This window comes from Perissodus microlepis, chromosome 2, assembly GCF_051167445.1.
Source record: "Perissodus microlepis isolate ML-2025 ecotype Zambia chromosome 2, ASM5116744v1, whole genome shotgun sequence".
Taxonomy (NCBI): domain Eukaryota; kingdom Metazoa; phylum Chordata; class Actinopteri; order Cichliformes; family Cichlidae; genus Perissodus; species Perissodus microlepis.
The window spans coordinates 14,902,245-14,926,012 of NC_140462.1; the positions used below are offsets into that span (position 1 = coordinate 14,902,245).

At 41.8% G+C, this 23,768-nt stretch overlaps 3 protein-coding genes across 3 annotated transcripts in view; all 3 read left to right on the forward strand.

Annotated features, from left to right (window-relative positions):
• atg2a (autophagy related 2A) overlaps window positions 1–4,100 on the forward strand; it is a 30,375-nt gene extending 26,275 nt beyond the window's left edge. Inside the window, exons 34-42 of the mRNA XM_084949034.1 lie at window positions 102–203; window positions 464–548; window positions 751–913; window positions 1,146–1,215; window positions 1,305–1,387; window positions 1,494–1,615; window positions 1,712–1,866; window positions 1,984–2,142; window positions 2,354–4,100. Of these exons, the coding sequence (XP_084805160.1) occupies window positions 102–203; window positions 464–548; window positions 751–913; window positions 1,146–1,215; window positions 1,305–1,387; window positions 1,494–1,615; window positions 1,712–1,866; window positions 1,984–2,142; window positions 2,354–2,590 (1,176 nt within the window). The 3' untranslated portion in view covers window positions 2,591–4,100. The remainder of the gene's footprint in view (window positions 1–101; window positions 204–463; window positions 549–750; window positions 914–1,145; window positions 1,216–1,304; window positions 1,388–1,493; window positions 1,616–1,711; window positions 1,867–1,983; window positions 2,143–2,353) is intronic.
• A 1,381-nt stretch (window positions 4,101–5,481) lies between these two features.
• trmt112 (tRNA methyltransferase activator subunit 11-2) lies at window positions 5,482–8,296 on the forward strand. Its single transcript, XM_084949045.1, has 4 exons — window positions 5,482–5,667; window positions 7,081–7,182; window positions 7,672–7,764; window positions 7,873–8,296. The coding sequence occupies exons 1-4, from the start codon at window positions 5,593–5,595 to the stop codon at window positions 7,972–7,974; spliced, it is 372 nt and encodes a 123-aa protein (XP_084805171.1). The 5' UTR covers window positions 5,482–5,592; the 3' UTR covers window positions 7,975–8,296.
• Window positions 8,297–10,894: 2,598 nt separating this feature from the next.
• On the forward strand, window positions 10,895–21,967 carry tgfb5 (transforming growth factor, beta 5). The gene is made up of 7 exons (XM_084949058.1): window positions 10,895–12,401; window positions 14,799–14,962; window positions 15,108–15,240; window positions 15,332–15,442; window positions 17,007–17,187; window positions 17,573–17,726; window positions 20,186–21,967. Exons 1-7 carry the CDS (start codon window positions 12,041–12,043, stop codon window positions 20,342–20,344), a joined length of 1,263 nt encoding a protein of 420 aa, XP_084805184.1. The 5' UTR covers window positions 10,895–12,040; the 3' UTR covers window positions 20,345–21,967.
• Window positions 21,968–23,768: the final 1,801 nt, after the last annotated feature.

Sequence of the window (23,768 nt, forward strand, 5' to 3'; positions counted from 1 at the left end):
CTTACTTTGTGCACTTTCTATTTAGCTAAGTTTTAATGCAGTTAGGGACATGATGAAAAGACTTTGAATGATAGTACTCATGTGGTGTGTCATTTTTGTAGTTGACTGTGAAGGCCCTGCAGGTGTGTCCTGAGTCTGGCCTCGGGGGGCCAGAGTGCTGTCTCCGGGTCAGCCTGCTGCCGCTGAGACTCAACATCGACCAGGTAACTTTTGGGACTGAATACTGAGAGCTGCTCTTGAACCTCGTCCATGAGGTGGTGGCACAAAAAAAACAACTCTTACTGCAGAAATTATTTTGAGTATAGATGTATTAAATCTGTTTGATCATCATAAATGAGCCGTTTCACACTCCACAGATGTTTCTTTGTAGCTCAAAATTCATTCAGTACCATTCATTCCGCTGTTTGTACTGCTCCCATAAAGTCTTCACGTCTTTTCTTATTTTTTTCTGTTTCTTGTGTAGGACGCACTGTTTTTCCTGAAAGACTTTTTTAGTAATCTAGCTTCCTCTGTTAATCCTTACCTGCCTGTGGATCCTGCAGCTGAAGGTGAGCTCTGTCAGGTCTTCTTTTATCATTCAGTTCTTTGATGTCAGATCTGCCGAGCTGATTTTTATGGAGTTGTAGTATTTTCTTGTTCATTGTTGTGGCACGATGAATTTTAATTAGCTACAGAGTACATTTAAATGATGACTGAGGTGAATTTTTAGCATGCTAGATTTGTGACCTGTTGTAATTTCTCTGTTTTCAGTGAAGGCAGATTTCTCCCAGAAGGGGTCTGAGGATCTAGAGATGGGTGCTGCTGCAGGTAGTCTTGGACCTGACCTCACAGCTTCTGTGGAAACTACCTACAGTGAGCAGAGTTCCTCTTCTGCCGGCTCCAGCGCCTCCTCTGACCAGCCAATCTACTTCCGGTATGTAGTGACTGAAAAGAGAGTGAGAAATCTAGAGAAACAGAATAAAAAAGAAAGAGCAGAGAATACTGTAAAGATGATGTAAGTTACTAGCTAGGAAACTCCTATGTTACAGATTCCAAAAAAGAAAAATCACCTCTAACAAATTAGCTTAAATAAAGTAGAGTAACTCAAAGACTAAAAGTTTAAATGATTGATAAAGTTTCCCACTTCTTGTCTCCACCCTTTTCAGGGAGTTTCGTTTCACATCTGAAGTGCCTATTTGGCTCGACTATCATGGCAAGCATGTCGTCATTGAACAAGTGAGTGGTCATTCAGAGATCCTGTCTACTAATTCAAACAAAAAGCTGAAGGGTTTAAATGATGCGTTTTCACACTTGTTGTTCCTCAGGGGACGTTTGCAGGGATTCTGATCGGTCTGGCCCAATTAAACTGCTCCGAGCTGAAACTGAAGAGGCTCTGCTGCAGACACGGGTAAAAACAAACGAACCAACAAGCAAACATTTCAGTTATTTTTCAGTAATTTGCCCTAAATTTGCTGTTAGTAGTTTGACTTTCTGAGACTTTCTGCATGTTCCAGTCTCCTCGGGGTCGACAAAGTGATTCAGTACGCCGTCACAGAGTGGCTGACGGACATCAGGAAGAATCAGCTGCCCGGCATCCTGGGAGGTGTTGGACCCATGCACTCAGTCGTCCAGCTGTGTAAGTTGCTTTTGTTTTCTGCAAACATTTTTACAGCTGCTTTCCATTATTGCTTGGATTGTGGTTCATACTTCCTCTCTCCTTCATCCTGTCCAGTCCACGGAGTGAGGGATTTGTTCTGGCTGCCTATAGAGCAGTACAGGAAGGATGGACGCATCATTCGAGGTCTCCAGAGGGGGGCAGCGTCCTTTGGTACCTCCACAGCATCCGCTGCTCTGGAGCTTAGCAACAGGCTGGTGCAGGCTATCCAGGTACTCTGAGTGCAGATCATGACTCTTAGTTACACAGACGTTAAAAGCCTGAAGGTAAAGCACACACATTCCTAATATGCCAATAACTCTTCTGGTGTCTGTGTACCTCTGTGACAGGCTACAGCAGAGACCGTGTATGACATCTTGTCTCCAACGCCTCCTCTGAATCGCTACGCCATCACCGAGGGCCGGGCCACCTCTAGTCGACCTCGAAGAGTCGCCCAGCCTGCAGACCTTAGGGAAGGAGTGGCCAAGGCCTACGACACCGTTAGAGAGGTACGTGCCCAAATAAAATGTAGAAAGAGTTCATGGGTTAGAGGCCAGGGTTAACCAGGGCTGAGGATGAAAAGAAAATATCTGCAGCTACATCTATGTTGGTAGAAGAGGTTAACTATATGTTAAAAGGCCTTGTAGAAACTTCAGCATGCATGAATGCAAAGGGGGTTGAAACCCTAAATTTTTAGACTAAACTCTCTTTGCTCTCCAGGGAGTGATTGACACGGCCCAACAGTTGTGCGATGTAGCATCCCGCGGCCACGAACAGAAGGGTCTCCCCGGAGCCGTGGGCGGCGTCCTGCGGCAGATCCCGCCCACTGTAGTCCGACCTTTAATAGTGGCCTCTGAAGCCACCTCCAATCTGCTGGGTGGCATGAGAAACCAGATCAAACCGGACGCCCGGAAAGAAGATTTCCTCAAGTGGCGCACAGAGGACAGCCAAGAATGAGGACAGCTTTTTGTGTCTGTGTGTGAGGGAAAGTGTGTGTGCGTACGTGTATACGAGAGTATGAGATTATGATTTGGGAAAGTCTATTCTGTGGGAATCCAGGGGTTGTATGAGTAGCTGCATGTGTGTTGTGTCTAAAAAGAGTCAGCGTGTGCTCCAATGCAAAAAAGAGAAAAGGAAAGAAGAAGAAATTTAAAAAAAAGGACTAACTACTGCTGCAGTTCCTGACGCACAGTGTTTAATGTTGCTCCCACATACATAGACGTGCGAGACTTCATTTTTCTGTTCGGCATTCGCTCGTTTTCCCGCTCTCTGTAACACACTAGTGTTTTTCTTCTTAACGTCAGCGCAAACATATCGCCGTCACTTTCTGCTGGCTTCATTTTCAGTCTGACCCGGGCAGAGGGGGCAGGTAAGATTATCACACTCTGTGTTTCCTCACTCATTTGTGTGCTCTGAACTGTGATGCTTGAAGCTGTTTGTAATTTGAAGCAGCGATTTCAAGCACGAGAAGGGATGTTTATAACTAAGAGCAGCTTCACTTTAATGAGCTTTCTGCAGATGAGTGGGGGATACCTGTCTTTGGAGGGGGGTTGCCATGTGTTAGTTTTGCTCTCTTTGTGCTCATAATGGAAACTGAAAATATTTTTGATCAAGTGTCCTTTGCTTAACACCCTTGCAGATGGTACAAAGCTGTGTGATTGGTTTAGCTGTGACTCCCACTATGCACCCGCTACCCTCAGTGCTGTTATTCGTGCCATAAACCTTACAGTGTCCTTTTTAACTAGTTTGTGTTGCCTTCCTCGGATCTGTACCTCATCCCCTACTCAAAGCTCAGCACATACATTGGCATACCTGACTGAACAGAAACAACGGGTCACATGAAGTCTCTAAATTTTGTAGCATATTGGATTCTGCTCGAGCTTCACGAAGATGACCGTTTTTCCAAGCTGACGTCACTGCAGCTCTCCTGTTAAATGTCAGATCCTGGGATCTCAATTAGCCCACTATGTCCTCAGAAGTCCTCTGCCCACATCTTTAGTTGCCTTTCTGCATTGATTTTGTAATTGTCTCTTCTTCTTAGTTTTTTTAAATATTATTATTATTTTGTTAAAGCATAAGTATTGTCATATTTGTTTTCAGAGTAAGAGTAAAGAGGTATGTGAATCTGGTGAAAATGGAGGATGGAAAAATTAGGGTTAAAAATGTTTTACATTTTCTTTTTTTGTTTGTTTTTAATCAGTGTGAGGGACGCATGTCCCTGTCTCTCCGTGTGTGTGTGTGTGTGTCTGTCTGTCTGTCTGTCTGTGAATGTGTGAGGATGAGAAAATGTGTTTGTGTGTGCACATGATGCACGTCTGTGAAGGTGACAGGTTGATGCTTGTTACACCTCTTGCGTGTAATTACTAGTTACTATATCATAAACTGTATGAATGACCTGTATAATACAAAGATGAGGATTATACAAAATTAATAGAAAAATTAAAAAAATTTGAGTATAAAAACCGAACAGCTGTCTGCCTTTATTTATTGTATTTTTATTATTATGATTCTTATTATTGTTATTATTATTTATTTATTGTATCTATTGGTAATTTAAGCAGTGTTGTTGCTGTACAGTTTGCATACTGTGGCATTTCAGGAACTTGTAATTACTTACAACACCGGCCATCATTTTGGATGCATCTTCACTTGTTTAAAAAAAGTTAAGACTCAAAGTAACTCAATCTTGAGCTGGTGCAGTAATTAAACCTGTAAGTATGTACTGGTGCATCAATAATTATATTGCAAATCCTGAGTATTGATAATATTTTTATAAAATATACTGAGAATAGTGTATTTGCATATATTTTTTTACTTTTCATTACTTCTTTCTCTGATAATTGTTGTGCATGTTGCGTGAGGTAATGGCTATTACAAAAAAAAAATCACATTTTTTAATTTTTACACTAAATACATAATAATGGGCGATTCTATATTTGGAGGAAAATTTAGACTTCAAAAATTACAAAAGAACAAAAGACAGATAAACTTTGTAATTTTCTACTATGTGTTTAAGAAAAACAAACACACAAACGGTTTGAAACTTTATGTGGAAGTGGAAACTTTAAAATTCATGTGTCTTTGGTTACAGTGACACGGTGAAGACTGGTAACATACAAAATATGTCAAAGAGGACTGACCTTTGGTGTTCATGTCCCTTCCTCTTGGTCATCTCTCTGCTTTGTCTCCTCCTGTTCCAGGCTAAATGGGTGTTACCGAAATCTACAAAATAAAGGATATATAAATTTCGCTGCCAAAAACGGATTTTCCAGAAACTTGCAGTGCAAAATTACTGTTATGCAATATCTATATCTATATATATATATATATATATATATATACATATATATATATATATATACACATATACATATATACACATATTTTATATATATATATATATATATATATATATATATATATATATATATATATATATATACACATATATTATATATATATATATATATATATATATATATATATATATATATATATATATATATATATATTAAAATATGTTAATATTATTTAAACACATTTAAACTGGTTGGATCATTACAACAAACATGTAAAAAAGAAAAAAGAAATGGTGGATTTATAACTTACTTTGTAATTTGACCTGCAGTTTGGTACTGTGCAGAAGTAGGAACGAGAAAAAAACAAAGAGGGGTGTTCAGAAGCTACTTTATATGTTACATATTTTGGAAACATTTTTGTGTAATTTTTACGACAAATATTTGTTTTAGTAATTTTGTGGTACGGAAAATGTGCCTTTATTTAAAAAATTACTCTTAATAATAAATTAAAAGCCACTAGGAATCAACGGAAGCTTTGGGAATCTTTTATGCGACGTACCGCCGTCACTTCCGGTTCACATGTAAACTCCGCAGCGTGGTTTACGTGTAGCTGTCAGAGTGTTTGCAGTTTTCTGGCTTTTTAGCGCCTTTTTTGTAAACATGAAGCTCCTCACGCACAACATGTTGACGTCTCACGTGAAAGGGGTCACCAAGGGATACCCACTGCTCATCAAGGTAACGGCGAACACCTGGACAGCAGCTAATTCTAAAACACCAGAGCTCACCGAGCTTATCGCGACACACGTTTCTGCTAACGCCGAGTTCTAGTGCTTAGGTTTGATTTATGCAGCAGCAGTTAACAGTTCGCTTTATACTGTAAGGCTAAGACCTGAAGGATTAGAGACAAACCCAAACAATCAGATGTTTCCCTCTGAGCTGCATTTGGCAACAGTGGGAAGGAAGAACTCCCTTTTAGTCGGGAGATCCAGGCTCAGGGAAGGGAAGTCATCTGTTGTTTCACTGCGGTTTTTATGGCTCATATCTTTGCTATTTTGGTAAATAGGCTCTAATCAACATAATTTATGAAGGGGTCATATATAAAATAAAGAAATGTCTTATTAAAAAAGACATTTTTAATGTCAGACTCAGGGAGCGCTTTTACCTCGATAAGAATATGGAAAAGTAACTTGATAGGCTTGGTAAGGCTTGATATTGTTATAGGTCAAAAAGTAATTAAGAACAGTTTAAATACCAACACGAATCCAGGAAGAGTTGGCAGGGTCAGGAGTAAGAGGAGAGTAATAAAGGGAGAGTACAGAGAGATGAGGACAAAACCCACACTATCAGAGAGAGAGGAAACAAAACTTAATGACATCAATTAGTGGGATAAAATGTGTGTAGAGTGGAAATAATCTGAGCCTATTGCAGCATACGCCTTTGTAAGCCTACGCAGGTTTTATGTTTTTATCTTTATATATAAAATGAAATGTGCTGTACAAATAAAATTGCCATTACACGCTGTAACAGTTGCTGAATCACTGAAATGCACTTTACACTGAGCATTTTATCATGTTGTCTGATTTCTGCTTATGTGAATCGTGTGTGACTGTATCTACATTTTTATGCAGCAGATGGCAGGGCAGCACTCCTAATGTCACTAATCTCTTCTTCAGTGACAATAAAGCTTAATTCTAATTTTATTCTTGTGAAATCCGGTGTAAGATTTTAAGTAGTCACGATTAATTAAAAATATTCTTTTCCTGTTACACACGACAGAGTGGTTGATAGTTACTGCTGCTGTTTACCCCATAAACATCTTTATTTTTATTTCTTTCTTTTCATATACAGTTAAATGTAAAAAAGCACAGCAGAAATTTGGATATTATTTCAGGGGAATGTTGAAGATGGTCACATTGTACATCAGCTGTGTAACATTTCATTGAAAACAAGTATATAATTGCGGCAAACATTAAAATGCTTCTCATCTATAATGATTGATGGGTTGCATTTAAACCCTTGCCTATTGCCACAGTAACATGCTGGCAGTAGACAAATATGCACATCCGGTCTTGTGTGACATCACGCGTGCGTGTTTTGAATGAGTGTTAATACTGAACATTTTAAACTCGTGCGTTCTCTGTTGTGCAGGCCACTGAGGTGAAGGTGAATGAGGTGGAGTTTAACCCTCAGTTTGTCAGCCGGATGATCCCCAAACTGGAGTGGGGCGCTCTGGTCCAGGCAGCGGAGGAGGTGAGTCAGACATCACTGCCTTTCATTGGTGTTGCTAAACTGGCTGTAATGGGGTGTGAGTGTGAACGAATGAATGTTTAATGGACTGGTTACCTGTTCAGGTTGTGTCCCCCTCACTCTGTTTGTTGGGATGGGCTCCAGTGAAAAAGAGAACTAATATTCAGTGAGCACCCTTTGCCTTGAAAGTAGCATCAGTGCTCGGCATGCTTGCTTCTTAAGATGAATAATAAGGGAGGTTGTTTTGAGTGTGTGTGGATTTCTTCTCCCTCTTCATGTGACCACAGGCTGAATAAGGTTATTTTTTTATGACTCTGGCTTTTATGTATGAGGTTGTTGTCCCGCTACGCCTTCCTGGCGATACTGCATCAATCTAATTGATCCATAAAGCGTCACAGGACTTTGTGTTTATAAAAAATGCTCCACAGTAAACTTTCACTGGGGTGCATGTTGTAACGTAAACACCTGATGCAATCCTTTTTCTCTCTGCAGCTGGGTCATCGGCAGGACCTGCCAGGCGAGCTGGTGCAGGACTACGAGAAAAACGAAGACTTCCTGAAGAAAGTGCACCGAGTGCTTTTAGAGGTAAATGGCTCCAAGATGCCAATTTTAAATTTTTAAGAGCGCGATAATGTGTGCGGATTTTGCACTATGGTGCCACCTAGTGGTGACTTCTTGTCTGTTGCGTTGTAGGTGGAGGTGATAGAGGGCTGTCTGCAGTGCCCTGAATCAGGACGGGAGTTCCCGATCTCCAAAGGAATCCCCAACATGCTGCTGAATGAAGACGAGGTGTAGATGGCACCGCCGCGGTTCCCATTCACCTCCTCACCCCTAAACTGTGTTTCTGACTCTGGACTGCGTGCATTCAGAGACAGGCTGGACTCTGGCCAGAGTTGGAAAACGGGCCACTGGTTTGATTGTAGTTGTGGCATCTGAACAGCCGATGCCGCCAGTGGAGAAGATTTGACGATTAACAGATGGAAACGTTCCCCGAGAGTAACCCCCAGTGCTTTTATTTGTATTTATTTTTGTAACTGTTTTGACTCCTTTCTTGTTTTTTCTTGTCTTTTCTTTTTTCTTTTCCTTTTTCAATAAAACTGTCCAGATTTTCATGACAGCCAGAGTCATTAGTGGGAAATATGGATTCAGTTATATGCTAAAATATAACCCTGAGAGGCTGGCTCTGAACCCCATCCTGCCTTCTGCTAAGGGCCAGATGACGTGGCAGTGGCTTGTCTATATTTGGCTTTGAGGAAAAAGAGGCAGAAACGGCAGGCAGGCAGGCAGGAGGTTGTTTTTGAGGAAGTCTTTCTATTTTTTTTGACCTTGAAGCCACATATTACAGCTCTCATGCACGCACACACACACACACACAGAGTCAGACACAGACAGAGAAAACACCCCACCTGGACATGCTCCTCTGATCTGAGATGGTCCGTGATATGTCTGATCTTTGTAAGATCACTAACAGGAGGATTTGAGCGCCATGTTGACTAATTAGGCGTCTTTCATTGTCTTCTTTCTGATGTGAAGCGGCAAGCAGTCAAGTTGGAGCAGGAGCCTGTTTGTTCGAAGGCGCTGTTATCATTTTTAGAAACACTGCCAGGACAGACGATGAAGGGGGAGGTTGCCCTGACCAGAAGCCTAAAGGCAGCCTGAGTTTCTCCTACCTTTCCCTTCTACTTACAGCAATTACAGGCCTCCACCCGCAACTATAATAACGGTATAATGGGATGGCAGCAGAGCAGCAATAAAAGCCACCCCTGACAGATTAATAGTCCTCTCTGAGTTAGGAGCTGTAATTAACAATGAGACCGAAGAGGAACAGAAAGAAATGTAAGGCGCTAGATTGAAAGCTTAAAGAGATAAAGACTTTTTTAAAGCGGGGGATCGACTGCCTTTGGAGTGATTTAATAAAATTCGGAGTAAGCCTTTAAAGTCTCTGCATGAACAAGTCAAAGCCTGAAATCACACCTAGCCTAAAGCTGCATTTTGAAATCAGCATATACATGTTGCATAAATATTTAAGAGGTTTCACATTTTGGGAAATGGGCCTTTTAGCAGAAATCGATACCACTCTCATCTGGCTCTACTGGCAGGTGACAAATGGCCATCAACAGGAGCGCTGAAACTCTTAAATTTACAGTTTTTATTGTTGGATTATTGATTGTCAGGATCTGTGGGTTTCTGGAGACGTAGCTTGAGAGTACTGAAGTGGTTGATCACCGCTTTTCTAATCTAAACTGCATTTCCCTTTTAGTATTTTTGATACTGCTGTACGCAGGGCTTCTTGACTTTACTGCATTTTCACAGGTTTTTAGGAATAATTGATTGAAGGCGTCAGAGCCCAGTGATGTTTCACTCTGTGGGAGTCACAGATGTAATACTGACATTTAACTCCTTGCATGCACTCACGTCTTTAGCTGTTTGTTAATGCAAATAGTTATTTAGTGAATCACATGGCAGAAACACAATGCATTTAATATGAAAGAATGAGGAAGAAAGGTGATTTAAGTGGCTTGGAACATGGCGTGGTTTTAGGGCGGGTCTGAGTATTTCAGAAACTTTGGATCTGCTGGGATTTTCTCCAAACAAACAACCACCTCCAGAGTTTACACAGAATGATCTTAAAAAGATAAAATATCCAATGAGCAGTAGTTCTGCGGGTGAGAACACCTTGTTGATGTCAGAAGAATATAGCCATACTCCTTCGAGCTGACAGAAAGGCAACAAAAACCCAAATAACTACTCATTACAACCCAGGTATGCAAGGAAGCATCTATAAACAGAGAAAAATTAGACTATGAATAAAATGAGTTCAAAAAAATTGGACAATGGAAGACGGAGAAAAACGTTTGCTCTGATAGGTCTCATTTCTGCTGCAACGTTTGGATGAAAGGGTCAGAATTTGTTGGAGACGATGTGAAAGAATGGATCAATCCTGCTGTGTATCAACAGTTTAGGCTGCTGCTGGTGGTGTAATGGTGTTGAGGGTATTCTCTTGGCACACTTTGGGCACTTTGAATGTTATATAGACATTACAGCATACCTGAGTATTGTTTCTGACCATGTCCATCTGTTTACAACCCATCTTCTGATGGCTGCTTCCAGAAGGATAACAAACTGTTTTCTTGACGACTTCTCTGTACTCAAATTCCCTCCCCGGTCACCAGATCTCAATCCAACACAGCACTTTTGGGATGTCCTGGAACAGGATTCATATTATGGATGTGCAACTGACAAATCAGCAGCAACTGTGTGATGCTGTCACGTCAACATGGACCAAAATCTCTGAATAAGGTTTCCAGCACCTTGTTGAATCTTTGCCCCGAAGAATTAAGGCAGCTCTGCAGACAAAAGGTGGTCTAGCATGGTACTAACACCGTGTATCTAACAAAGTGGCAGGTGTACACTATAAACATGTATAATTTGGCTATTTTACACATATTAAGCAAAGGTAATGTAAAGATTTAGTTCCTCAAATGCCGAGCTACTCCTCTGGAGCGGTTTAGTTGCGGGGAGAGGGTGGTGAATTTTTGTGGAGAAAATAATTGCAAAATGTGCAGCTATGTGTGTGTGCCTCTTCTGGAGGGAGGAAGATGGTTTTTACCTACATAATAATACACTGCATTCACTCTGGTGGCATCCCGCCCCACCATCACCACCACCACCATCCCTCCCTCCCTCCCAGCGTCCTTCTCTCTCTGTCTCACCCTCAGAGTTTTTCACAGAGGATCTGCAGAATAATGGAGTCACATCCTGCAGCAGGTCTCTGTGTCTTCAGCAGAGCGTTCAGCCCAGCGTTCACCAGGCTGGAACTCATTTAATTTGGGATCTGCAGGTCACTGTAAAGTTTCCTCTCTTTTTTTTTTTTTTTAACTCACAGCACAAGGACTTCTTTCTTATGTTTTCTGCGTCATGTCTTTTTACGTCGTCTGACTTTTTCCGTGTTTAGATGTTTATATGAGGGGTTTAACAGGCCCACCGTGTTTTTTCCAACATAAATCACATTTTTTTCTACGTTTCAGTACAGCCCGCTCACTGTTTACCTATAACGGGGAATGGGAGGACCTCACTAGGTTTTCCAAGTTGTAGCTGGAAGCGGATATGGGACAGTCTTTTGCTCCACACATGGGTGTTTCGGGGGTGAAGGCACGGGAGCTGTGTTGCTTTCGGTAAACTGCGCCGCTCAGGTTGTTGTTTGAAGGATTTGCGACATGGGCTGAGCTCTTGTGACGACTCTGTTCTCCTGAAAGCTGTTCGCGTATCCGAGGATGGACGGCGGAAAACGGAGATAACGTTTTAACTTTCCGGACAGACTGTCGTTAAAAAACGCCACTTATACACGAAGAGAGCGCGCGCACGGCGGCAAGGGACACCAGAGCTCTCTGAGCGCACCAGACTGGACCTGAAGAGTCACGAGAAATTTCCAATCACTTCATTTTTACATTTTTACAGTGTTTTGTTGCAGTTTTATATTTTTCTTTTTAAATTAAAACAGCCGTTTTTTTCTTAGATGCAGTAAGTTAAATGTAGATTTTAAAGAATAAATAATGCGTCCTTGTGTGTTTGGTGCTTGGCGCATCTATGAAAATGTTATAAAACTACAAAATCAGAAGTGTGAAGTCAGCAGATGCGGTTTTCCTTTTTTACATGACGCGGTTTTGACCAAACTAACACATTAGAGCTGGATTTTTCAAAATAGTTTATTGATCTAAGTTAGGAAGGCTCGGTTTTCACCCTCAGTCTCGCAGTTTAAATCATTTTACGCACACGTTTCTGCGCGCTTGGCTTGGAGACGCAGTTTGTTGGTCAGAGCCCACTGCGCTGAATTATCTCCGTCCTCGCACCTCCCCGGACAATGTGGCTTCCCCGCCTCGCGCTGCTGCTGCTGCTCCGGTTCTCCGGTGTATTCCTGGTGGAGGGCTTCAACACCTGCCAGTCCATCAACCTGGACGCGCAGAAGTCTCGACGCATCGAGGCGGTGCGCGGTCAGATCCTCAGCAAGCTCCGCATCCGCAGCCCTCCAGATGACGACGACGACGAGCCACCACCGAGCTCGGTGCCCCCGGAGGTCATGCTGCTGTACAACAGCACGCGGGAGCTGCTGAAGGAGCGCGCGCGCCAGGCCGAGTCCGCGTGTGAGCGCGAAAGCAGCGAGGAGGACTACTACGCCAAAGAGGTGCAGAGGATCGACATGCTGCCCCCCCGCACCGACACAAGTGAGTCCTGACAGGGGTTCTCAATGTGTGGCCCGGGGTCCCCAGTGGTCACTTTAGAAGAATGAAAGTATGTACTAGTTTGAAACGTCTGAATATCCAATCCCATCCGGGTAAAACAAACACAGAGGCCTCTATTCGCTGTTGTTGAGCATTAATTATGTAATTGAATCTCAGTGAATTACAGTGAAAAAGTAACAATGTTGCCATGTTTTATTTTCATTTTTTTAACTCTTAAATAGCAAATCAGGTGCGTGTTTTCCCCTCATGAGAGATTTATTTGAACCTCCTCAGGTCCTGCATCCTGAACAGACTGAACAGTCCCTCCACCCATATCATAGCAGCAGTGACTGATAATTATTTAAGTTAAAAAACAAAACGATTTTCTGACTGCTGATGGATGAGATGATGTAGTTCTTCAATATTGTATCTGATTTTGTGAGTCTGTCTTTGATTAACCTGTTTGGTTTGGTAGTTCAGTCTCCTAACTAAGCTTTATAAACTACCTGCTTTGATCAACTTTAACTACATATATAGCAGGTTCTCTGTGCACCATTTATTATCAGTTGATATAAATATTTGTAATAAATTCTAACACAAAAAGAGCTGGAAGCAGCAAGTGTGACATTTTTAATTAATTTATATCTTTTGCCAACTACTGTAACTTATAGTACTGTGCAAAAGTCCTGAGCCACCCTTCAGTTCCTTATATTTTACTTGGGGAAAAAAAGTATTTATTCTAATGTGCTTGAAAATCAATATTTGGTATGACTACTTTATTCTTAACTCTTTTCGTCAAGCTTTCTTTTTATTTCTTTAAGCAGTCTTCAGGTAAGCTTCTCAGGGCTCCTTGAAAGACATTCGAAGATCTTGTTTGGATGTTGGCTGTCTTTTGCTCCGTTGTCTGTTGGGATGATCCCACGCTGGTTCAATTATGCTGAGGTCTGATCTGGATCCATCACTCCATGAGACCTGTTGCCACTGAATTTCAGTCCAGTTCTTTCATAACTTTGTACAACTCAGCCTTTTTTCCATGTTTCCCTTCCTTTAAATGACGTCCTGACATCCACCCTTCCACTGAGACTATTTCTAATCAGTCTACAGTGAACAGCAGATGGATCAACTGAAGGTTCAGGTCCATCTCTCAGGTCCTACGTCAGGCTGGATTTTTTCCTGTCCTGCAGACAGATTGTAGACCTGCTGTCTTTTGTCTTCCACTTGTCCAATTTCCTCAGTTTTTCAAGGACACGCTGCACAGCTTGCTGAGATAGGCCAACTAATAGCTCTTTCGAAAAGCATCTTGTTGTTGCCAAAATGCTATTTTATGCCTGTTAAACTGTGTTATGTTTTATAAATTTAACAAAATAAATGTGATTAAACGATGTATTTTTGTGTCAGGCTGGTAGTAACAAAGTGCCTAAAGATACCATTAAAGATACCATTCGCTAAGTCCTCTGTTATGTGTAGACACAGCACTGGTTCATCCCTTGACTAAAGTCCCTTTCTTACACTAGAATGATTCATAGGCCAGTGTTAAATGGCTCAACATATTAAAAAAAAACATTTCTCTGAAAACAGTCAGGCACAAGGACTGGAAATGAGAAAAAAAAAGTGTCCAAAAAAAGACCTCCAGAAAAGACCACTGTAAAAAAAATACATAAAGTCTGGCTCCTTGGAAGTACATATAAAGAAATGAGGGGTGGATCAACACATTTGTAAAGTACATTTAAGACATTTTGTGTAATTATGATAGTTTTTTTTTTTAAATGTGTCTGTTTAACGGTTTATTGGCATTCACACCTGCATTTATATTTCTTGATAAATACAACAGAATAACTACACTGTAGTCTGCTGTAAACCACATGCTTAATAGGGGGACCTAAAAGGAGAAGTGTTAGTAGTAGTAGTCAGCAAGAAGTTTCTGGCTGTTTTAAATCGTAGCTACTGCTGTGAGACACTGTACTACTGCACATCCCATCTTCTAAAAACTAAAAACTACCCCAGATGTGCCCCTCAGTAATGCACTCTGCTTTCCTGCCCCATCAGAGCACTTTCATGGAGTCGATCCACCAGCTGTGGAAAGAAAACTTGGTGTGTTGATGGATCTTATTTGGAAGATTTGAAGATTAATGGTGCTGCTGATATTACATGGTGCATAATTGTATAACTGTCTAGGTGTTTGGGGATGTTTCACACAGGAAACCCATGAGCACAACAATCAGCCATATATTAAACATAAGCCCGACACATTTAGCCTCTTTACCAAAACCTATAATTACGTCCGAGACAATCAGTCCCACAGTGCAGTTTTAACCCATAGTATAAATACAGCATTGTGTGAAGGCACGAGATGTTGTTGGAGCATTAGTCATCCACAGTGCTTTGTTTTGCTCCCTCAAGATGCGGTGCAGCCAACAGCACCCAGCCCCCACTACAGAGTCGTCCACTTTGACGTCAGCGGAGTCGACCTGACTAACAGCACTCTGGTCAAGGCTGAGTTCAGGATCTTCAGAGCCCCCAACCCACAGGCCCGGGCCTCGGAGCAGAGAGTGGAGCTCTATCAGGTATATCCATTATTCTCAGTGAGCGACAGTCTGATTTGATCTTAAAGTCAGAAGATTGTTATTTATAATTCAACCCAACACAGAAACATCTCTTATGTATCGATGAGATGGGGATCTAGCTCCTTCTGTGTGTTTGTTGTCTCAGCTGCTAAAGCCGGATGAAGACAGCACATCCACTCAGCGTTACATCGACTCGCGCACCGTTCAGCCAAAAGTCAAAGGAGCCTGGATCTCTATGGAGGTCACAGAGACTGTAAAGGACTGGGTGTCAGATCCAGGTGAGCTTCAGCACCAGCGAGTCGTTACCAGCTTGCACTGCGATCCATACATCAGTGTTTGCACATCTCTTTCCCTTCTTCCCTCCCATAGAGAATAATCTTGGCCTGAAGCTGGGCGTCCACTGTCCCTGCTGCACCTTCGTCCCATCCACCAACAACATCGTTCCCAACAAGAGCGAGGAGCTGGAGGCCCTGTTTGCTGGTCTGTTGCAGTCTTTTATGATAGAAAGACTTTATAATCATGCATTTATGTGCACTGCAGATGCCGCTAAAAGCACTCTAGTCCAGGAACTGAGATTAAAGGGACCCAGTGATGATGATGATGCTCCTTATTCTGTCATATAAATTGTTAAAAAGGTAGATGCAGACGTAGTCCATGTGAGACTACATTTTAGGCTTCAGACTAATTTAAATGTTTCATTTTTGCTACTTATGCCTCTGAGTGACGTCAATGAGGCATGCTGTCCCTGATATGGTCCTCCGAGCCACACAGAAGCCCCACCCACCCGCTGTTCAACTGTTTCTGAGGGGCAGCGAATCAGGAGGAGGAGAAAAGCCAAAATGGCTTGTATCATTTGTTTGCTTCATTTTGTTACTGATTATGTCCTTAAAATCAGCACAATCAGCCTCTTTGCGCAGATGCTTGTTTTTAGATGGCTGTTTGGGATTCATCGTTAGTTGTACTGCAGCTACGTGAGATTGTTTTTCGCAAGAACAACTAAGCAAGACAGCCAGCGTGCCAGCAAGACTTAAGAAAGTTCAGTTGTGTCTTGGCGGTCTTTTGAGTTGCGAAATGCAAAGTTCACAGATTTGGAAGAGTTGAAGATTTATGAGCGCAGCAAAAAAAAAAAAAGATTTAAAAAAAATCCAGCAGGTCACAAAAAAGTGAACATAAATAACAAAAATGATTTATGAATCACTCACACACTATCTTACAGGAATAATGGAAAAACTGTTCCTCCACACAGTGATACTACTGAATACCAGACTGTCTGTGTTGCTTCATTTAGGCCCCCAAATTATGGCACTTTCCTCAGGACTTACTCTCAACTGAGCCAAGTCAGGTTTTTGCACACGTGGGGGAAAAGAAATTCAACTTGTGATACTGATGTAAGACAAGCAGGGGCTTGTTTTGAGCGCTCTGGCTCCTGTAGCTCAGAAAGAGTGAAGCAAAAAAACGATCCATGAAGTCAGACAAAGAGTCAGACCATCGTTTCTGCTGTAGGAAACATCTGGTTTACATATTACTTCTGTCATATTTGTTCAATGACATTCAAAATGTGCACAAGAACATTACTTCTGCTGCCTTCTTAGAAAAACAGAGTCTTTAGAGGGTAAGAATCAAAGAGGTGACGGTGCCTTTCACGGACAGATTCAGTAGTTATTGCTGCGTATGAAAAAACACTTTTTCTGGCACTCACACTGGGGCTGGCTGACTAACTTTAAAAACATCATGCACACAATTTTCTGCACTTTTAACAGTGCATTTACTTGGAATTTAAATATATTTGGATTGAAAAAATATGCTTAAAAAAAGTGTGAACTAAATGCCTCGGCCTGGCAGAAAGACAGCGTGGAGTTTTGGGAGGGGCAGCAGTCGCTGCTGCAAAATGAAAGCATTTCCCATGCTTAGAGTATTGCACAAACCATAGGAATTAAATCACATTAGCTTTGAAACAAAGCGACGTCCGCCCACAGACTCTGGTGGAAGACAGAAAGTTTTAGTTTTTCATCCTAAAAAAAAAAAAAAATTCCTCCTTCTGTAGGCGTGGATGATGAGCGGCTCCGTCAGATGAGGAAGCCTGGTCAGGTGAAAGGACAGGCAGACTTCAGCACCAAGACGCCGCACCTCATCCTCACCCTGCTGCCCAGCGACAGAGTGGATAACCCGGCCAGGAAGAACCGCAAGAAGAGGGCGGCCGCCATCGACACCTCAACCTGCTCCCGGTAGGCCGCCGACCAGCCGCTTGTGTGGTGGTTTAGTGCGACTGACTGACAGCGCTGACACTCCTCCAAGATTTGTAGTTTTGTAATTCTGAAATCTAGTTGTGGGGAGCACTCGGTTTCATTTTGTTTTTTTCCTCGTGACCCACTTTGCAGACAATTGCGCGGCAAAACTAACAGCGCTGACCCTGTGTTTAGACTGCAGGCCAGCGGGCATGCAGCGTTTTATTTAGACTACCTCACGCTGCAGGGGAAAACTCTGGCAGCCCCGCATAGTTATTACCATGTGATGGCTGGTTCTTCGATGGTGACCTGTGGTAATTTTCCCATGACACTGAAGAGAAGGGTGGGAGCTGAACTACATATTGTGTGTGTGTGTGTGTCTCAGTGGCTCGGACCAGGGCTGCTGCCTGCGCTCGCTCTACATCGACTTCAGGCGTGACCTCAACTGGAAGTGGATCCACGAGCCAAAAGGTTACAAAGCCAACTTCTGTGCCGGCAACTGTCCTTACCTCTGGAGCGCCAACAACCACTACAACATGGTGAGCCTCAGGGGTCAAAAGGTCACCTGGCTACTAACCCAATCTGTTTAATCTTTGTTGTTCTTTCTTATAAATTTTGCCATAAAGACTTTTAATAATCAACAATTGTGGTTAGTTAACAGCTGACATTTGACATGTTTTGCTTTTGCTAAGAAAAAATGTCTTTATGTCCGTTAAATTATGGATAATAATTGGATAATAAGATCAGTATATGTGCAGGTAATCTCTGTGAACCAAAATATAGGGGATACTCCTAATATACAGCTATGGATGTAAGCACAGAAGCCCCACCCACCTGCAGTTTAAAGCTTCTGTTTGCAAGGGACAGCCAATCAGAAGAAAGCTGGGTTAAAGTGGTGGTTCTCAAACTGTGGGACAGGCCACACCCGTGGGGCACAGAGCCACTGCAGGTGGGATTGTTATTTTCAACTCGCATTTTTATTTATGGTTAATGATTAATAAAAAACAATGTGGGTGTGTGGAGTGAAGTTAAAGAGGCGCATGCCAGGAAAAGTTCGAGAACCACTGGCTTAAAGGGAGAACAGCAAAAACAGCTGGAAGCGGCTGCACCGAGGCCCAGCATGAGGTAAATAAGGATTATTTTGAAGTGGGAATCATGCAAAGCTACACTAGTGCATAGTAGCTGGAATTAAACTTAATCTGTGCCCTTAATAGAACAGAATTGGTAAAGGCAGTTTTTTGGGCTTGTTACTAACTAGCCGAGTCCATGTGTGGATACCTCGATATTAGCAGCTTCCCATATCTCATGAGATCCTAGTTCAGACTAATAACTTAGATTATCTTCTCCAGTAGGACAAATGTGTTCTTTTTTTCAACATATATTTATTTCCAATTTGGAGATTCATGACCTTTAGTGCTGAATATTTTGAATGGAAACTGTGACAGACTTCTCGCTGCTGAGACACGGCCAAATTATATAAACAGAAAACATCTGTGATTGTCAGAAAAATCTGAGCAGCTCCTCCTCAGACCGTCTGCTAAAACACTCTGGTTTGGACCGAACTCCAATCAACGCTCGGCTTGACGTTAACGTACAGAAAGTCTGAAATGCAGGCGACATTTTCCCGTAAGTGAGCCCTGAGCTGGCCCGTCTCACTCAGCGAAGGGCTTGGCCTGTAGCCTCACTGACTCTCACCTTTCTTGTACTTCACTTTAATATAGATGTGTAGAATTTCACATTTATTTTAACTTAAGTTTGCAGCAATTACACATTTTGCTGCTGTCAAAATGTGGCTTTAGTTTAAGGCAGTTTGGCTGCTTTTGCTGTGCATGTATTTTGGAGAAACTGACAGGATGTACTTAAAGAAGTCAAAGTTTATTTGATTGCTATAGATTTACTTAGATTTACTCCCCCACATAAAATGCACAGAAAGCTACATTTTAACGTCTGAATATGAAGATTTAAAGCTAAAAAACGGACCTGGTAGGAATTAAACTTGAAAAGTTGGATAAGTGAAGGAAATGTAGAGACTCTGGAAAACCACCATTAAAAGTTATTTTTAAACTGGAATAAAACAGGAAGTTGTGAATTGTCTTGACTTAGCTTTATACAGGCTGTTTATCTCATTTTTACCAGTAAACAGAATCAGTCAACCTTTTGTTATGTTTAGCTAAACTAACCAGATGCTGATATTAGGAGTGCCATTGAACCGCTCATCTAACTCTAAATAAGCCAATATCCCAAAATGTCAAACTAACATTTCAGATTTGCCAACACATTTTTAAAAAGTACCAAAATAATCATGCAAAATGACCATAGACTGTATTTAAAAGATAGAGGTAGCCACTGGGACATTTGAAGCGTTGGGTTTAGCATTATGACCACCACAATCTTTAACCCGAGTGTTAGTCGCTTATGCCAGCAAACATCATTTAAGTGCATTCAAAGACTGTATGGGTGCACTCAGACACAGATACTAGAGAGATGCTAATTAGCGCTAAAAAATAATAGTGTTGTAGAATTTTACTCCCTAAAACTGGAGCACAAACTTATTACTCTTATTAGACTCATATTATTTGTCAGTTATTTGCATTAAAAATGCTCCAAAAGGCACCAACACCTCAAACACCAACTCAAGTTAGCAGAGGTAAGGCCAAGTAGCCACTAACTGGTCACTCAGACCTGTAACTGCAATCCTTAATACAATGAAACAGGTCAGTTATGAAAAAAAAAAAATCATGTCCGCGCAGATGTTACAAAAGGTAAATTATTTAAAGAGACCTAAACAGCTTTTTAAGCATGAGAGTCTGTGGGGATTGGCTCGTTTGTGGCCATTAGATGGACTGCCGTTTCTGGCACTTACCACATTGGCTTCATTTTTCAGCCCTGCTTAAACTTGGGCTGAACTTCACACTTTTCAGCATGTTCATTCATCACTCACAGCACTAAACTTGGGATAAATCGCTCTAACATCTGCTCATTTCTGTTCCCGGGTCAGATTCTGCCCCTCTACAACAAGCTGAACCCCGAGGCCTCCGCCACACCCTGCTGCGTTCCTCAGGACCTGGAGCCCCTCACTATCATGTACTTCATAGGCCGCACACCGCGTGTTGAGCAGCTCTCCAACATGGTTGTGAAATCCTGCAAGTGCCGCTGAGGGATGCAGACGGACTGATTTCAGGACCAAAGCTACAAACTGCTTCTCTCAGGGGGGGACACACTGATCCTCTGTTCATTAAGCTTCGCACCTCAGACTCATGAGATGTTATTTTTTTAATGCTACATGACTCCAGTATCAGGATTTTGCTTCCAAACTTCTGCTCTTCACGCTCTGGAACTTTCTGTTTGACTGGAACACTGTAAATATGGCAACTCAGCTCTATTAAACCCGTACTTGGATATTAAAATGAAATGGGGGTTGCTGTGTGCCTGCTGCATGAAAAGGATTCTTTTTATCAGGAGTTTGATTCCCCCTCTGTCGTTCTCCTGCGGCCATGGGCAGCGGGGGCAAAGCTGACGTGTTTGCTTTAGGTTTGAAGGCGTTGATGAGAGGGAGGCGGTGTGGAAAGGTTTGCAGGCTGACTGAGATCTTTAGGCGAAGGAGGCCGGGAACAGATAGAAAAGAGAGAGAGGAGCTGTGTCCAGGCAGAGGCCCCTGCCAGCTCTCTGCGGTCCCGGGCTGAAATCTGCCTGCCGTAAACAGGATGTGAAAAATTTCCAGACACCGACCCGACCACTCACGGAACGCCAGATTTAAACGCTCCCCTCATCTCCGCTGTTGCGCTCTCTCTCTCTCCCTCTCTCTCTGGTGCTCAAAGTTCTGGGATTTGTGGTGGGAGGAGAGAGGGAGAAAAGAGAGGCTTTGAAAATGAGACGTGGGATGATAGGGCTGTATTTGGAAAAGCTGCAAGTTTGGAAGGTGGTATTTTGCAGCCTTAGCAAATTTGTAACTATTCAGGTCTGGCTCAAACATTTCATAATCGCACTCTCATGCTCCTCTGCTGAATGTGCCTTCATTATCTTTATGTAAAAAGCTGTTGACTCATTGCTGAGGTTGTATTTTGTCATACCTATGTTTATCATCGTCTCTCACTCTCTCTCTCTACAGCTGAGTATTCACATTGACCACTTTTGATAGAATGTCTAAAAGCTGAAAATAAAATAAAATTAAAAAAAACATCCCCAGGGCTCATTTTAAATATAGACTCTCTGGTATGCCGGTGGTTTGTGTGTGAGAGCGAGACAGACAGCGACTGGGCGCGCGTGTGTGTGTGCACGTCTGCACTGTGTGTGTGTGTGTGTGTGTGAATGTAGCTAGTGAGGTCATGTGTGATAGCACAGAAGTCATTCCTGAGGTTTTATTGTGAATTTTATTGTGATTGTGTCTGAAAACAACAACAAAAAAGCTCCATCTGCAGCAGATGTTCTCTCTGTGACTTTTCTTAAATGTATGCATGCATGTGTTTTGAAAACCTGCTAGACAGTAAAGTTTTAGCTGAATAGGAAGCAGTCCAGTCCCAGTAAGTACGAGGCTGTGACAACAACATCAGTTATAGAAGTATTAAGCGGGCCAGTGGTTTTTATACTCTCACTGGTGTTATGCCACAGGAAATATCGCCTGCAATAAAATCGTGTAACTGGATACTTCAAACAATATTCTGGTCAACACTTTGAGGATGTGCTGTTGTAAAAAAGAAAGAAAGAAAAAAGTGTACACGACAGCTTATAGATATCTGAATGTTTCACTTCAGGTGGATTAAATGAAACTTTTCTCTCCCCAGGTTGGCGTAAGTGCTTTTTCTTCGACGCTTTATTCAACGAATCCATTTATTTACTTCAAAGTTTACACATTGTGCTCATTCCCAGCTTTACACTTTTACTAGAGTAGCTTTGCATAAGTCTCAGTTAAAAATAATCCTTATTTATCTTACACTGGGTCTAACTTTATTTTGCATGAAACAAGCTGTTTTAAGACAGCTGTCTTCTGATTGACTGTCCCTCATGAATAGAGGGTTTAAACAGGAAAGGGGTGGGGCTTCTGTGCCTACAGCAGTGAAATGTCCCTTCTATCACAGTGACATCATGCAGAGTCAAAATGAGAAAAAAAAAAATCTGGAACTTGGTGTTTAGCGCAGTGTGAAGCTGGGCTTTTGGCTCACAGGGATTACTTGCACATAGATATATGGACAGAAGCACTGAGCCACCGACACATTACACCTACACGAGCTGCTCGGCCGTGGAAATCAATGCCAAGAAACTTCCGGTGCACAATTTTTTGTGCCAGTGATAATGTCAGAGGAGGTTTGGAGCTCTGCAGTTATTGAGTCAGCAAAACGTTGGTGGTTCAGCATTTGCTGACCCTGGTCTGGATCTTTGCGTGGTCTGTAACTTCATAGCTGAACTGCTGTGGTTTCGAAACGTTTCCAGTTTGCAGTAACACCGCTTACGGTTGATCATGGAAAATGCTGGAGGGAAGAAATTTCACAAACTTGACTCGTTTTAGAGGTGGCATCCAATTACAGCACCACGCTGGAATTCAGTGACCTCTTTAGAGCGACCCATTTTTTCCTGAATGTTAATAAAGACAGACTGCGTATCTATGTGCTGGATTTTGTACACGTAAACTCAAAGATTAAGAGGTGTGGCCCACTATTTTTATTCATATAGTCTACTCTGACCTCACTGTTTTAAACTCTGGATGTGAGCATCCAGCACTTTAACAGTGTAAATGACAAATAATAAGGAGATATAAGGAGTATAAGCATAACAGGTCCCCTTAAATTTTCCTAAAACAGCAAAGTGAGCTGTTTTCAGAGTCTTTTGAGTGAACTGTAAGAATTAGAGGTGGGTGGATCGATACCAACACTGGTATTGGTATTGAAACGATACTAGCATGATTGTAACGATACTTTGCTTCTTTCAAGTTTAGTATGCAGCCCACTGAACAGTGTTAATTATTTCTTTGGAAAAAATAAACCTCAAGCATGCACTATGAAAAATGTCCGAACCTTTTTGTGTGCTTTAGAGACAGAAAAATTTACATCCCAGGTCTCCAAAAACCCAGTTTCAAAACACATGAAAAGCTGGTGTGTTGTGTTGTGTTAACTAATTATTGTGGAAAGTAACAATCACAGTGATATAGCGCTGATTAAAATGTGTTCAGAATTTGCAAATTGAGAATTCATCTCATAAGTCATGGCACACTACTCTCCCCCAATAAACTGCCTGAATAACTTAAAATTATTGGTACTGATATCTGCAATTCTGGCCCTGTATTTATTTGGTATTGGATTGATACCAAAATTTGTAATGTGGCACAGGACTACTGTGAATGAGGGGAAGTGTGAATGTTGAATGTTTTTGTTGAAATGTCCAGGCAAGTATATAGATGTTAAATGTCAAGATATATGTGTTTAAACAGCATCAATTAACACACAACGTCAGGTTTTTTATTTCTATATGATAATTCTTTATAATTAAACAAGAAGAACAAGTATTCTGATGTCCTGTAATCATTTTGAAGTTATAATTAACTTTTTGTACAAAGTATCAGATCAGTATCGTCGATGCCACAATGAATT